General features: G+C 37.2%; 1 protein-coding gene across 1 annotated transcript; it reads left to right on the top strand.

The window, feature by feature from the left end:
• Nucleotides 1–6,465: 6,465 nt before the first annotated feature.
• LOC142541094 (RGS1-HXK1-interacting protein 1) lies at nt 6,466–15,899 on the top strand. Its single transcript, XM_075647659.1, has 8 exons — nt 6,466–6,723; nt 6,804–6,870; nt 7,164–7,241; nt 8,403–8,455; nt 8,619–8,755; nt 8,839–8,903; nt 15,440–15,498; nt 15,615–15,899. The coding sequence occupies exons 1-8, from the start codon at nt 6,556–6,558 to the stop codon at nt 15,702–15,704; spliced, it is 717 nt and encodes a 238-aa protein (XP_075503774.1). The 5' UTR covers nt 6,466–6,555; the 3' UTR covers nt 15,705–15,899.

Genomic DNA, 15,899 nt, shown 5'->3' with positions numbered 1-15,899 from the left:
AATTCCGGGTTTGTCTTATATCAGGGAGAGCGACTTCAGCCTTGATTTGATATCAGGTATGGATTTCATTTTAGACTTCTGTACAGAATGATATTGATTGAATTGAAAGAATTGAAATGTCAGTTAGAAGATTTACTGCCTGAGAGTTAGAGTTACATCTGATTATGTGTTCCTCTGGGAAATACTTCAGTTCTGTGTATGGGTTGATAAATCCTGTGTTCCGAAGTGTTTTGATGACCTTATGCTCGTTTTATCTATGATATTTTGATATATTCGCAGCGTATGATTGATTGAATCGAACAGTTGAAATTTGTATTGAATATTCTGGGAACTGAGATTGTTGTATACAGAATTGTTCGGCTATGAATCCAGATTGCAACAGATTGTATTCAGAGTCTGTGATATCTGAAAATAGTATACTGATTGATTGTAGCACAGTGGAGACAGTGATCAGTGGCTGAAAACTGACATTAATAATGGCAGAACTTCAGAACGTTCAAGCCGGCTCAGAGCTGATGTTGAAAATTACAGCAGTTCCGAAGTTTGATCAGATTGTTCAGAACTTGATTTCGATAGTCAGAACAGTGTGTCAATCAGAATACCAGGTAGGTAATGCTTTATTTTATATAAGTAACTGATTTGTTTGTGCCAGATATTTCGAATTTGAAATAACAAGTATGGTCAGAGGCACACAGTAGTAGATTCAGTATTATTCTGGTAACAGGAAATGTGTGATAATTCGAACGGACAGTTTTGATGTAAATAAACGAAATCAGTTATGTCAGAATTTGTATTGAAATGTCTAAATCGCTGACAGATGAGGACATGAAGATAGAAACCAGGAGATTGAATATACATATTATCGATTCTTGAATAGAAATAGGAGTACAATTCTATGGATCTGGTGATACTTACCGAAATATTGCCAAAACTGTACCAAGATGTGGTTATGATTGAACGATTGTTCAAATCTGCATATGTATATTGTACAGGATGACGTACAGATATGACAAGACGACTGAGAGGTATGTCAGAAAAGGGGTCAGATTGTATTGAATGCCAGAGTTAATTATATCATACCGTGATTTTGGTTGATTTTATACTTTTGGCAGAATGGATATACTTTTGGCAGAATGGATAGCATGATTTGTCATCTATGGTTTATAGATTGACGGATAGTCGGAGCGAACTATCTAGATACTGGAGGATATCCAGGAACTGTAGTGCTGGATTTTAGCACTAGTTACCTGATGTCTTGTTACTTTATGAATTATTGTACAATAATAGCTATTAGATGAATATCGAAATAGTTTTAGTCGAGGTATTGTACAGTGAGAACTGCAGATTTCCTTCGTATGGGGATGATACTGCGGTGATGCCTGAGATTGGATTTGACGGGATCAAAGATCTGATAAAGAAAATGAAACTGATTCAGAAGCAAAGGAAGGTAGCTCGGAAGTTGATATGAAATATGCCAATGTCAGGTGATGACTGTTGGTATTTGAAGCCGAGATTGAGTTGAGGAGCTATTGATTGGTATATACGGATGTTGTATAAGCCAGTATTTGCAATTAATTTTATCAGAATGATCTTAAGTCGTATGATAATATTATACTTCTTGAATTCTTCTTCAGATTGAAATCAAGGATGCGTGAAAGAATGGAAAATTCAGAATGAAGACTATTCTGCTGTTGGAAATACGGTAAAGTTAGCAGGGCATTAAAAGAGACAGAATCTGATATAAGATTAAGATTTCAAATGATTTTATAGAATAAGTTTTCGGAATTAACCTCTATTATACATTTCTTCTTTATCTGATTTGATTGCCTGTGATTTCGAGGACGAAATCATATCTTAGAGGGGGAGAAATGTAAGGCCCGAGATTTTATTACTGTAATATGAGATTAATCTGAAATGATTTATTTATTAATTGAGATGATTATAGATGAAACGGATCAGACCGGGAGAGCCGAAAGAAGATTTGACATGAGGTGCAAGAAGAGTCCCCGCGCACATGTGCGACATGTATGGGCGCACATGCGCGAGGAAGACAGAACCATGCGCGCACATAGCGCGGCTTGAATGCGCGCACATGCGCGGAACATCCAGAGAGTTCGGCGCACATGCTCGGCCGAGTATTGAAATGCCGAGACAGTAGGTCTCGTGCATATGCGCGACTTATGTGCGCACATATGCGCGAGCAGTCCAGTAGCACGGACTTCCGGCGCATATGCGCGGGGCTTGGGCGCACATATGCGCCAGCCATGCAGAACAAGAACAAGCCACTTGCCCTTACCTGTGCAACGTGTATATATGTATATATATACATACAAACGTAATTCAGGAGGCAAAAAGGAAGAAAGAAGCGAGAAAGGGGTCGAAGAAGTTTGCCAGGAATCCTTACGCTTTTATATTTTGATCCGCCCGTCTGATTTTAAATCCGACTTCAGTACTGAGTTCCTATCAACACATGCTACAACTGGACGTAAGTTTTGTTACGTTTAGACATGATTTGAAATTATACTATTGTCAGAATTGAATAGGAATCAGATATGGTGTTTCTGATACAGTAGACAACGTGTATTTGAAGTCAGATCGAAGAACAGACTGATTATGTAATTATTATGATTTTCGGAGTTGATTTGATTGAGATTTGATATCAGATTTATATTATCGTTGAGATTATGAGTTGTATCGATATTGATTATGAGTTCTTGTATTATAGCTATGATGTTGGAATTGACGGGGTTACGGAGACTGTACTGTTATGCCGTCGAAACATCTGTGGGTTGATATTGATCAGATTCAGTAGTGACTTCGATTATATCGTGATGTCGTCGATATGGATTAGATTGTGTCTTGATTCGAAATTGATCAGATTATGTTTTGATTTGTGTATTGATCAGAACAGGTTTTGAACTGAGTTATGTACTGATATTGTATCTATTCGATTGTCATTATCAGATTGGGTATGGACAGAGTTGAATTCGGGACTTCGTCTTCGTCGGACCGAGAAGATAAAGGTATAAATTAATGTTGAGTTGGGATTGCACAACTCGAGTGAGGTTTGGCTCGAGTTTCTCTAAATCGCATACTTTACCTTATTGCATTGATTTGATTGATGTACTTGTTCTCTTGATTTATAGATAGCAGGTATTAGACGAGTAATCTTGGGACAGAAGTACCTGATAGTGGCGGGATCGCAACGGGCACATTGCACGATGTCACAAGATAGTGTATTGGCGATTGTGCCAAAGTCTGTCACCGGATGTTTGGCTATCGATGTGGATAGAATTGTAGCTTCTTCTATTACTGGTGATCGGTACCGTATCGATGTGGATAGAATCATAACTTCTTCTATTACTGATGGTCGATATCATATCGATGTGGATAGAATCGGAGTTCCTTCTATAACTGGTGATCGATACTATACCGATGTGGATAGAATCCGAGCTTCTTCTATTACTGGTGATCGATATCATATCGACGTGGATAGAACTGGAGTCTTTTCTATTACTGTTGGTCGATATGGGAATACCCACATCTGGAAACCGGGATCCCTAGACTAGGATTGAGTCTAGTCTAAAATGTGGAGTCATGAGTCAAATTGACAGTTTATATTGAGTTATGTTGATTATGTTCCTGAATATGGTACATGATGAGTTATGTTCCTGATGATGGTACATGTTTAGAATAGGATTTATTCTTGATATGGATTTATATTCTGATTTGAATACATGTTAGAAATATCTGTTATATGCTTTTATATTGTTTTTATGATTGCATGTATACATGATTTATACTGAGAATGTAATTCTCATCCGGAGTTATCCGGCTGTTGTCTTGTTTGTATGTGTGCATGGCAACAGGTGGGATAGGATCAGGGTCAAGAAAAGAACGAGGCTGGACTAGATAGCGTGGAGATCCGGGCTCTGAGGCAACTTAGGATTCAGCACTGTCATATAGTTGAACCTAGTTGAATTCTTGTAGACAATACAAGATTTGTATGTTTATGTTTAGTAAGTAATTTGAATTGAATTACATTACGTTTCGCTTTGTATTTTAAAAAAAAAATTAAATTAGACCCTGTTTATTGTAATTGTTTGAATTATTCCTAAAGACGATTAAGGAATGAATTAGCGTCCGGGTCCCCACATTATATGTGACACCATATTTGCTTAATAATTTTTCAAAACGTTTGTGTCAAAAATGGGTGCAATCATCACCGATGATTGCTCGTGGTGTACCAAATCGATTAAAAATGTTTTTTTTTTTAAATTTCAACACCATTTGAGCATTATTTGTCACACAAGCCTCTACTTCTACCCATTTAGACACAGCCAACCGCCACAAAAAATGTATTTTTTTGTAAAGAAGACAAGAAATAGTCTCATGAAATCTATTTCCCATACATCGAACACCTCGCACTAATGATGTTATTCAATAGTATTTCATGGTGATTAAAGATGTTACATGTTCGTTGGCATCTATTGCAAGCGAGAATATTCAAGTACCTTAGATGTCGTTCTAATCTATCCAAAGTAACATATACCTGATGGTCATGACAATGACTCAGAATCTGTCTCATTTCTTCCTCTACACATATCCTTATCATTGAATCTGCATTGATTCTAAACAAAATTGGTTCCTGCCAAAAATAATATTTCATGTTAGAAAAGAATTTTTTTTTTCGGTGAAGTAATAAATTTGGGGGTGGTGTACTTGTGACAAGAAAATTAGCAAAGTTCGCATACCATTGACGGTTTTTTTTTTTTTATCAAAAATCATTGTTCATCTGCGAACCAATCATTTATCTGATGATCCACTCATTCATCACTAACATGTTCAAGGGGAGATAAATGATCTGCTACCACATTCTCTACACTTTTTTTATCCTTAATTTCGATGTCACACTCTTGCAATAATAAGATTCACCTAATCAAACATGGTTTGGCCTCCTTCTTAGCAATCAAGTGCTTAAGTATAGAGTGATCAGTGTACATGACGACTTTAGATGAACAAGGTATGAGTTAAATTTATCAAAAGTGAATACTATAGCAAGCAATTCCTTCTCAGTAGTTGCGTAATTGAGTTGAGCCTCATTCAAGGTTTTATTTGCATAGTATATAGTATAAAATAACTTGTTCTTCCTTTGTCCCAGAATGAAACCAACAACTGTGTCGCTAGCATCGCATATTATCTCAAATGGCAAGTCCCAATCAGGTGCAACCAATACAGGTGCAATCACCAATCGTTCCTTCAAGGTTTCATATGCCTGCAAACATCAAAATTAAAATCAAACGACACGTCTTTCACGAGTAAAGAGGATAAAGGTTAGCAATTTTTGAAAAATCTCTAATGAAAAGCAAGTAAAAATCAGCATGTCCTAAGAACTTCTAACTCCCTTTCTTGATGTTGTGGGTGGCAAGTTCTTAATAATTTTCACCTGGACCTTGTCAACCTCTATCCCTTGCCTCAAAATTTTCTATCCCAAGACAATCATTTCTTGCACCATGAAATGTCATTTCTCTCAGTTTAGCATCATGTTCGTCTCCTTGTATCACATCAACACCAAACTCAAGATAATGATTGGGCAAAATATTACCTCAAAAGTTGATATAATTTCAATCGTTCACAAACTGAGTTTGCTCTATAAATGCACCTTCATAAGCTGATTTCATTCCAGTTTCCACTACAACTAATTCATTATTCGATTGATTTCCCTTGTTCATTGCTGCTAATTGTGTGGCAATGACTGAAATTTGGGCAGAAAGTGTTGTAAATGAAACCGATCTATAATTGTCATCGAATTATTTCTTCTATGAGATAGTTTTGATTAGATTGATCATTTTCTCGTCATGAGTTAAAGTTTTTTGCAACACTCTGACATTATTTAAATGAGAGTTATAACTTTCCTCCCAAGATCTTATTTTCAGAACCGAGTTGATGTTCAATGCTTTGGATCCTTGTTTGAATTTCTTCTTGTTTCTTAAGTATATATTCAATTTGTTGTGGTACATAATATAGTTAATTGTCATAATTTTGTACCGTCTTTTGGATTTTTCTAAGATCTCACAAGAGTTTAAAAGAATATAATACTAAATTATTCCAAAATAATGAAATAAATTATGAAAATAATAAATCTCGAATAATATTCGGATCCATAATTTGATAAAAATCTTCTCTCAACAAAAATATATTATATAATAACAATAATTTTATATGTATAAAATAAAAAACTAGGCTTTCATACCATTTTCATGGTATTTTCTAACGTATTTTTAATAATAATTAAATCAGGGTTATTTTAGATATTTTAAAAATATTTATGTTTGGACGACGAATTGAGAATTTTTTTTTTTAAAGATTAATGATTAATTTGAGAGCGTCCAAAAAAAATTGGAATTGAAATTTTGTTAAATATCATATACAGATCAAATTGGGTTTTTACCCAAATTTTCCAAAACAAATCTTATAGTATTTTAAAAATAATTACTCGAAATCCAAATAAAGTTCGCTTCATAAAAATACTGGAGCCCAGAATTGTGGCATAAGATGGCAGAAGAAGCGCCTCCGGCGGATTCATCGTCACCTCCACCGCCATCATGGCAGAATTACATATCTTCGGAGCTGCCCCGCACCGTCCAAGAGTCTGCACACTCCGCCATTCAATCCGCCCGCTCCATTCAGCAATCCTCCTCCACGCACCTCCGCACGCTCAAGGTAACCATGAGGACTTGCATTCGCTACTTGTTTGTTTTCAACATTCGATTTTCCAGTCTTTACGAAGAGGATTTGTGCAGGATCTTTTACCCCAAGTTGGAAACTGGTACAGATCATATGAAGAGGCTTTCTTCCACAAAGTTAAAGGTCTGTTTATATTCATTATATTACAAAATTCCATTTTCATACTTCAATCGTCTGAGCGCGTTTCGGAATTGAGTAATTCATAGTCTCTTGGTCGCCTAACTTTCTGGTTTCCTAATATTACTCGATCCACATCCTTGAGGTTCTTCAGCTGAATTGAAAATGTCATTTTCATGCCAACATTTGATGGATTTGTGCTATTCGGCTTACTCATTTGTTAACTTCGAGAGTATTATACTTCTTTTAAAAAAGCTATGTTATGTCAATTTGCTTATGGTCTACCCGCTTCTATGCAGATGAATTGGTGAGCTTAAATGAACACCCTGTGTTGGCAGGTGGAGTTGCTGTTACTATTTTTCTCCTTCTCATGAGTGGTATGTCTTTTAAACCAACTGCTATAACTCCTAGCTTCCTTCACAAGCTTTCAAATAGGCACGTACGAATCAAAGTAGGAAATTACTGTGAATAATAACAAAACAAATGAAAGTTTTTGCATAATTCTTGTGTATAATGTGTATTGCAATTACATTAAGATGTTTGAAACATAGTAAAACAAATGTAACATTACTGGTATACTTTTATGTCCAATATATGAACATTCACAATTTATTCATTTCCCCGGATGGGTGAAAATTTAGGGCACAAACCCTACCCCTTGCTCTGTGTTTTGTGATGGTTTAAACACCAGTGACCACAAGTGATCACCATATTGGAAACGAGGAACTTGTTCTTACGTTAATCTGAAATCTTATGAATGAGTAATGTGAAGAAGTTTCTATGCGAATTCTGAATTTGATAAGAGGTTTAGTCTGAATCTGTCACATATATTTCTCTCTGCTATTTCTTTTTCCTTTTTGGTCTTTATGATTCATGAAATGTATTTTGATTTCTGTGCTCACGAGCGGTAATTTTTTTTTAACAAATATAACGACTTCATGTAGAAGCTCTGGCACTATTACTCAATTTTGATCCTCAATTTTCATTATCTTATTGACAATTTGACATGTATAAAAAAATAAATTTTTTCCACCACTATGTATCTGAATCCTTGCTCAAACCTCCTGCCCCAGTGTTGTGAAGGTTTGAGACTGATCTTTCGCGTTTACATTGTCTTATTTAAGTTTGTGATATTTTCAAACTGTTAATTGGATGGGTGACGTTGATATCTTTTTGGGCATGCAAAAATCCTTCCTTCCTGACATCACATCCCACAAGATATAGAAAACATAAAAAAATAGACCGAAGGAGAAACAAGGCTAGGTATGATTGAGAAATTATGAAATACCTAAAACAAAAGATTTCTGGTAATGAAGGAATTTCTTGATATTGTAGATGAACTGGCTAAGTCCTTCAAAACAACATGCAAAATTATTAGGATACATAGCGCTAGTCATGGATCAGCATTAGGGAGCCAAAAATATTTTTTAATAAGATTTGCTGCTTTTTCTTTCTTTCTTTTCCTCCCCCCCCCCCCCCCCCCCCACCCCCCCCCTCCCATTTTGGTATATAGTTCAAATAATGCTTGTGGTTGGCAGGGCCTAGAAGGTTTTTGTTTCGTAACACGTTGGGTCGACTTCAGAGTGAAGAGGTATTGAATTTCACGACCATATGGTTTTTCATATTATGAATGGAGGAAATAAATTCTATCACAGTTGTGCACACCAGTCGTTTCAATATATTCTGCTTAGTTGTAGAACTTCCCTGTGAGTATCTTAGAACTTTAGCACACCTATAATGAGAGCTGTTTGCAGGCACAATTTGTCAGGGCTGAAAAGAATGTCAAAGAGTTGAGCCTTTCTGTTGACTTACTGAAGAAGGAGAGCAAGAAACTGCTCGAAAGATCATTGCTGGCTGAAAAAGACATGAATCGTGGCCATTCTAACCTCATGTAGAACATTATTTGAAGCACTTTGATGCATATTTGTTTAACATCTGTTGTTCTATGGAGCTAATCTGTGAATCAATGTGTAGGAATACGGGAACTCAGATTCAAAATCTTGCAAGATCAGTTTATAAAACAGAAGCTAAAGCTGCCGGTATGTTACACCCTTTTTCTTTTGATCTTATTAAAGGTCACAAACACGACAATTACGACAAACTTCTTTGCATTTCCTTATTCTCGCTTTGACTTGTCTTGCCTTGCCGATTTTTATATTAGTCAAGGAGACAAGATCAGCTCTATTACTATTACCAGCTTAGTAGTTTCAGTTACGCATTTGCAATTGTCAAGAACTTCTGAGATAGATGAATATTTTCATATAAGGAGTGAAAAGCTGTATATTTCTATTATTTTTTCTGAAGCTCTGAACTTGAAATGTCAAAGTTGGTCAAGCTCCACTTGAGCTCATTATGAACACAGATTTAAAAATTAGATTGAAGGTAAGTTCTGAATGACGTAAATAATATGAAAAACATCAGTTATTTGCTTGTACCTGAGTCCTTAAGCAAGCTAGGACACGTGCTGAATTAGTGAGTTTTTTTCCTAAGAATGATTTGTATAAGCAGCATTTGCTTGATATTAGGAATTTGAATGAGCCTTGATGAGTTGGATGTTTTCTGATAGCTTCAGAATTTTGTAGCTATCTGTATGTATGATATGGGACCCCATCAAATTATAGCTTCATGCTTTTTATTCACAATGAAGAAAGTGAGTGCTACTGAGTGATTTTGTTGCTGGTGGTTTGTTGAAAACTAGGGGTTAGTACTCGGAGAATGACAACTTTCTTTATGATTTATTTTTCTCCACAAACTCTGGCCTGGTTATTTCACTTTCTTTTGAATGATGCAAATGAGTAACATGAATTAAGTTTTTTTATGGATATCATGCGGTTCATTTGTGTTACGGACCTAAATGTATTGGGCCAAAATGATATGGGCCATAATCTGCAGCTAGTAATGAAGAGAATTTTAGAACTATTAGCTTGGGAAAGAGGAAAAGGATTGAAATGTCTGCTCATTTTAAAATTGTACTGAAACATTTTTTTTAAAAGCTGAGCTAAGGCGGAAAATACACGCGCTCAAAAACATTTAAATAAGTTAAACATGATTTTAAAAGGTAATTCAACTTCTGAATAAAAATAACTGCAATTAGTGAAATCTTTAAAAAGAAATCAATCTCCTAGTCTATTGATTTAAAAGAGAAACTCGAACAGATAACAGCAGTCCGATGAATCAACAACGTAAGCCAAGATTCAAAACATTTAACCATGTTGCTTAAACCCATGTCTCATAAACATATTATGTTGAAAAACGCAAGGTCCTTGGGTTATCCAGTACACCACTCAGCTCCGCCTACTCAGTCTTCAGCGCCTCCAGTCTCCACATCATCATGCTCACCTGCATCATTCACACCTAGTGAGTCTAAATACGCAACACACCTGAACCGTTATAGCAAGTACATATACATAGAAGGCAACAGTGAAAAGTACCATAATAAAAATACATTTCATGATCTTTAAAGCGTAAACGTAAACATAATAGAGCATACGTGTCAAAGCATGTCTCAACATATCATCATGTACGTGTTCAATTTCTTTAATTAAATTCCATTCATTAGTTGTGACTTTCGTATCAGCTTTATCGTATCAGTTCTATTCGATGGATCCATCTACGTATAACCGTGGTACCCGACGGCGGGGACATCAGCGATAATATTATCCCATCCACTGAGCCTTGATCTTACAGCTCATCGTATACATATACATATTAGTCACAACCAACTCCATTCCTTCAAAACGTGTCATCATATTCATCACTTATCAAAATCATGCATATATGTAATTTTCCTTAAAATCAAGCATGCAACGAATTTTTCATAATTTCATAAAAATTCATATGAATGATAACATAAACATTTAAAACATGTCAAATCGTGTTTAGGGCTCTGTCAGGACTGCTAACTCGACCCGGGTGCAAAATGACCATTTTGCCTCTGGAAATCCCTAAATGACCGTTTTATGCCTGGACCTTAAAATTTCGACCCGAAGCTAACCCAACTCCCTAAAACACCTAAAAACATAATTATAAATATTTCCTAGAGGTATCCTAGAGCCCGTTCCGTAACTTATACGATTCGTTTTAAAACTTGGACCGGGGTCCCGGTTTTAACCCGAATCAACCCGAAACTCAACCAAACTTCTCCCAACTTAAAACTTAACTTGAACCTACACGACCAGCCCCTAAATTACTTGTTCCAGACCCCTTAGGACCTACGAACCACGCCTGAAAGTTGCTGGAAATTTCCAGCGCGCACAAGTCGTAACCCTAGTTGCACCAAACCGCATTTTATCGATCCTAGCCTAAAATCCGACGTGTCCAGCCCTCAACCCGACACTCTAGGACCACGACCACATTTATGTGAGCCAGCTTGGACCAGCACCACTAGTCAAGCACGCAAGATCACGATAATTACAGAACAACTCAAAAGAAACGAGGGCCACCTACATTCGACCACCTTCGATCAACCCCAACTCGTGACCAGCTGTTCACAGCCCTTTCCCAGCCCTGTCACGGACCCAATAGGGTCAGCTTCCTGGCTGGAATCAAGCCAAGCACGGCTGCATCACCCTATTCTCTCGATCTAGCCACAAAGACCCTAGGTTCTTCAACGCAAAGCCGATCGGCCCTCACCCAAGCCGACCAAGCCTCGACTCCAGCACTTAATCCCCTTCATTCTCAACATGTTCGGCCCCTTGACACTTAGCCATGGCAGCCCCTTACACAAAATCAAAGGAGAACGTGAGTTATGTATCCAACAATGCATATTTCATGTCAAAACTTTGTAAAAAGGATATTACATGATAGAACAATTAATTTCTCATGCAAACACACACACATCAGCAGTAAATAGCGTGAATGATGAGAAAAATAAGATTCATGGCGTGCCTTTGCGTTTATACGCTCGAACCAACCTTAGATGTCAACGCGTTGAACTTGCACCGGAGAGACGGGGAAGGATTTCTTTGAAGAACTTGGGAAAAACTTGAAGGAGGCTGCTGTTTTTTCGTGAGAATGGCTGCTGGAAATGAAGGGGGCTGTCAAGTGATTATAAAATAGGTTTTGGGTTGATAAATTAGGTTTAGGTTAAGATGATAACACACTAATGGGCCCTTAATTAAAATTAGAGGTGTAAAAGGATTTTAGGCCCATTAAGCAATAAAATAATCCCATCAAGCCCAATAACACTCCCGAAAAATATTTCTTTTAGGTACGTTTTTGAAAATATTGCCCGAACCCTCAAAAAGTCCTCCGACTCATTGAAATTTGCGTACTGGTTAAAAATATGACCCGGCAGGTAAAAATGTCCGACCAAGGCTCATTTTCGAAAATCACATTTAAATACACCATATATTAATTAATTAAAACTAATTATTTAATAAAAACATTTTTCCTTAATTATCATCATTTTCCGTTCCTCGTTCGAGCGCGAAAACTGCTAAAAGCCCTTATGAATGAAACTTTAATAAACCATGAATTAAAACACATATTCATGCAATAAACATGCATTTGTTGCAATAAAACCATTTAATAAAACATACAAGAAGTTTGATAACTTGTATGCATGTGGTTCACGTGAACCTTCAAATTTTCGGGACGTTATAGGGATTATAAAAAGAAAGGAGTTCCGAACCACGGAAAGATTCATTTTCACACTTGAAAGATAGCCCAAAAATTCAAGGGGTTAGAGTTGGGGTTGTTGATTATGTTGTTTTCTCTTGTTTAACTAACTTTTGCTAAGGACTAGCTTTGCTAGGGAATTGAAGGAAGTAAAATTCCTCGTACAGAGCCAACGCTGGGAAAATTATAGCACATCACACATATTAAACTCTATTATGTTGATTCCCTTTTTATTTACTTGTCTCTTAGTTATTTCTTTGCTAAATCATTTTGGGGTCGTGACAATTTGTCCGACTTGCCGAATCTGAGTCGAGGAACGAGAAAAGGCCTCCACACAAATTGAAGAAATATGAATCTTGAAGACCATCTCACAGCTGCTGGGAACATTCTTTCTCAGCCTCTGTATTCTCTTAATGAACTACTATCTCTTCTTGATCGAATTGAGAAATTTCTGTCGAAGGTGGAACATCTCAAGCCAATTCCATGTGAAGTGCTCTTTCACCACTGATTAATGCATTGATAGCAGAAAAGTTTTTGAAGCATTCTAATGATAATGTAAAAGTAGGAGTAGCTGTGGCATTGGTGAGATCGTTACAATCACAGCCCCAGAAGCTCCATATGATGATGAAGAACTGAAGGAGGTGTTCCAATTGATTGTTTCATCTTTTGAGGGATTGTCAGACTTATGTAGCAGATCTTATCAGAAGAGGATATCTATTCCTGAAACTGGTTCAGGTCAGATCTTGTGTTCTCACGTTGGATTTAGAATGCAATCAGATTATTACTGAGATGTTTCAGCATTTTCTGAGAGCTATAAGAACTGGTCACTCAAAAATCATTTATGAGCTCCTAGAGAGTGATGACTCTTATGTTAGAATAAGGTGAAGATTTATCCGCAAATATACTCAATCCTATTTTGGCTATACTCAAAGGGAATGAAGAGTCATTTCTGGAAGCCAAAAAATTGGTTGAAAAGATTATTCAGAGTAGAAGCATAGAGAGTAACCCGTCCATTAACAAAGTAAAAGTAAATTTTGTAGAAGAGGAGAGTTTGAGCAAGGGGCTTGACTGTGGGACACGGGCAATCGAACCATGGAATCAGCGTTCCTAGTTTGGGATAAAGGTTATTGGGAGGAAATGAAGCAGAGTGTGCATAGAAATCTATGGCATTCTCTGTAGTTAAAAAGGAGGAGAACACACGAGTTCCCGAGAATATTTCTGAGGATAATCCAAAATCCATGTGATATGTTCTACCCAAAAGACGATGCGAGAAATAAGAGGGGAATACCTAGATAGTGGAGTCCTAAAATCAATCGGAAGATACAGTGGTAGGAAGGTGGTGAATCAAGATGGTTTTGTCTCGATGTTGATACAGGAGGAGGTAGTGGAAGAGCTGCAGGAAAAGGAGGTGTGGGGTGAGCTCCTGGATTCACCGATGAAGAAGTCGATACTTACAAGGCTGATTGAGAAGGAGAGTGGGTTGGCACAAGAATGGGTTGGGACTGAAATTCAAATTATGGGCTATTATTCTGTACGGCTCATAATTAATTATTGGAGAGAAGAATTGGCCCATGGCCCAACTGCAATTTTTGGAGCCTGGAGTTTAATCGTTGGCAGCAAAGAAGATGATGATTATAGGCATACAGCCTCTGCGCTATCCAATGGATAACAGCGTTCTTACATTACGAACAAATGAAGGACTACAGGCATGTAGTCCTGTTAGACCATGTGGATGGGATGTTGCATCGTTACAAGGAAAGAGGGTGGATGAGTTTAATGTTTCAGAAATGGAGCAGAATTTAGGGCTTCATTGTGGAGGGATGAGTGTTGGGCAGCATCAAGATGGGTTAGAGCTGATGGACAGGGAATGGGCTATCGGGCCTAGAGTTGATAATTGGAGAGTTGAGGGGACCCTTGGCCAAATCACACTTAGTAAGGCTAGAAAATGGCATAACATCCTTTGTGGCTTCCGTTGTAAAGCAAAAAAATCTGGTTATTGTTTTGGAATGGAGGTTCGACATGGAGTTTTAGTTTTTCTTGGTCATCAGATTGAGCCAACTAGGCTGGACTGCTGGTATCTACATGCATCCTGTTGGATCAAATGGAGGTGGAAAACTGATGTGAACAAGGCTACCAGAGTCTATCATCATGCCTGGAAAATTGAACCTCCTTTAGTCAGGACATTGTTTGGTAGGGCTGAATGTTTGACATAATAAAAAGCAAAAACATAACATTTGACTTGGTTATTACAATCCAGATTGTGGCTCCATCAAGAATTGAACTCCTGTATGGGAAAAAGGACTTCTGGATTTTGGTGAGCTTCATCGATGACTATTTTGAAGACAATTTTACACACGATACGGTTGAATCAGAGGTAGACCAGCTGGTATGTGGGGTTATAATTCCAGCCACACTTGGTTTTCATTGGATTTTCCAATCAATTATGATTTTCGGATTGAGTTTGGAATTTCGTGGGATGAATGGAATAGCAGCAGGACATGGAGCTTCGCTCTGTGGCAGGAAGGATAATCAATTTGAACTCAACCGACTTATTGATCCCAGCCTCGAGGACAAGGCTTGTTTTCAAGAGGGCGACATTGTTAGGGACCTAAATGTATTGGGCGAAAATCAGCAGCCAGTAATGAAGAGAATTTTAGAAGTAGTAGCTTGGGAAAGGGGAAAGGGGATTATAAAAAGAAAGGAGTTGGTTAGAGTTGGGGTTGTCGATTATTTTGTTCTCTCTTGTTTAACTAGCTTTTGCTAGGGAATTGAAGGAAGTGAAATTCCTTGTACAGTACCAACTCTGGGCAAATTATAGCATATCATACGTATTAAACTCTATTACGTTGATTCCCTTTTTATTTACTTGTCTCCTTAGTTATTTCTCTGCTAAATCATTTTTGGGTCGTATCAATTTGTCACCTTGTTCTTGTTGATATTTTTTTCTTTAATTTAGATCTGATGGATCTTCTGCGAGAGATTCCTGGTAGAGAGGCTTTGAAGCTCCGGGCAGATGTAAGTCCCTTACATCCTAATATTCTTGCGTCTTGCCACATGTTTCTCAATCAATCATGTGGTGTCTGCTGTACTATAGATGCAGTTTCTTCTGTTAATATCTTATGTTTAATCAGGTGGCTTCTATGGCATCACTTCTACGGCAACAAAGGACGGGGATGGATAAGAGAATCATTAAAATCTCTGAATTAGGTATTCCTGTGTAACGAATTTGACCCTGTTTCTCTGATAAGAGGAGATGCTCAAGTTTTATTTGGCTGGGCTATAATTGACACCCTCTTGTTTATTCAAAAGGTGATAATACAAGGAATTTTCATCATATGCATTTGAATGGATCGAATATCAAGTATTGAAAGACATATTATGTTTAATTTAAAGCCTGGCTGGCCATATTCTCTCTA

This window comes from Primulina tabacum, chromosome 3 (genome assembly GCF_025594145.1).
Source record: "Primulina tabacum isolate GXHZ01 chromosome 3, ASM2559414v2, whole genome shotgun sequence".
Taxonomy (NCBI): Eukaryota; Viridiplantae; Streptophyta; class Magnoliopsida; order Lamiales; family Gesneriaceae; genus Primulina; species Primulina tabacum.
The sequence above is the reverse complement of the archived record's forward strand: the minus strand, read 5'-3'. Positions and strand labels throughout refer to the sequence as shown.

Bases quoted from the DNA above. Each gene is read 5' to 3' on its own strand.
- LOC142541094 (XM_075647659.1), top strand. From the start codon at position 6,556: ATGGCAGAAGAAGCGCCTCCGGCGGATTCATCGTCACCTCCACCGCCA. The intron at 8,756-8,838 runs GTAGAACATTAT...ATCAATGTGTAG, and splicing joins CGTGGCCATTCTAACCTCAT to GAATACGGGAACTCAGATTC. The intron at 15,499-15,614 runs GTAAGTCCCTTA...ATGTTTAATCAG, and splicing joins CTTTGAAGCTCCGGGCAGAT to GTGGCTTCTATGGCATCACT.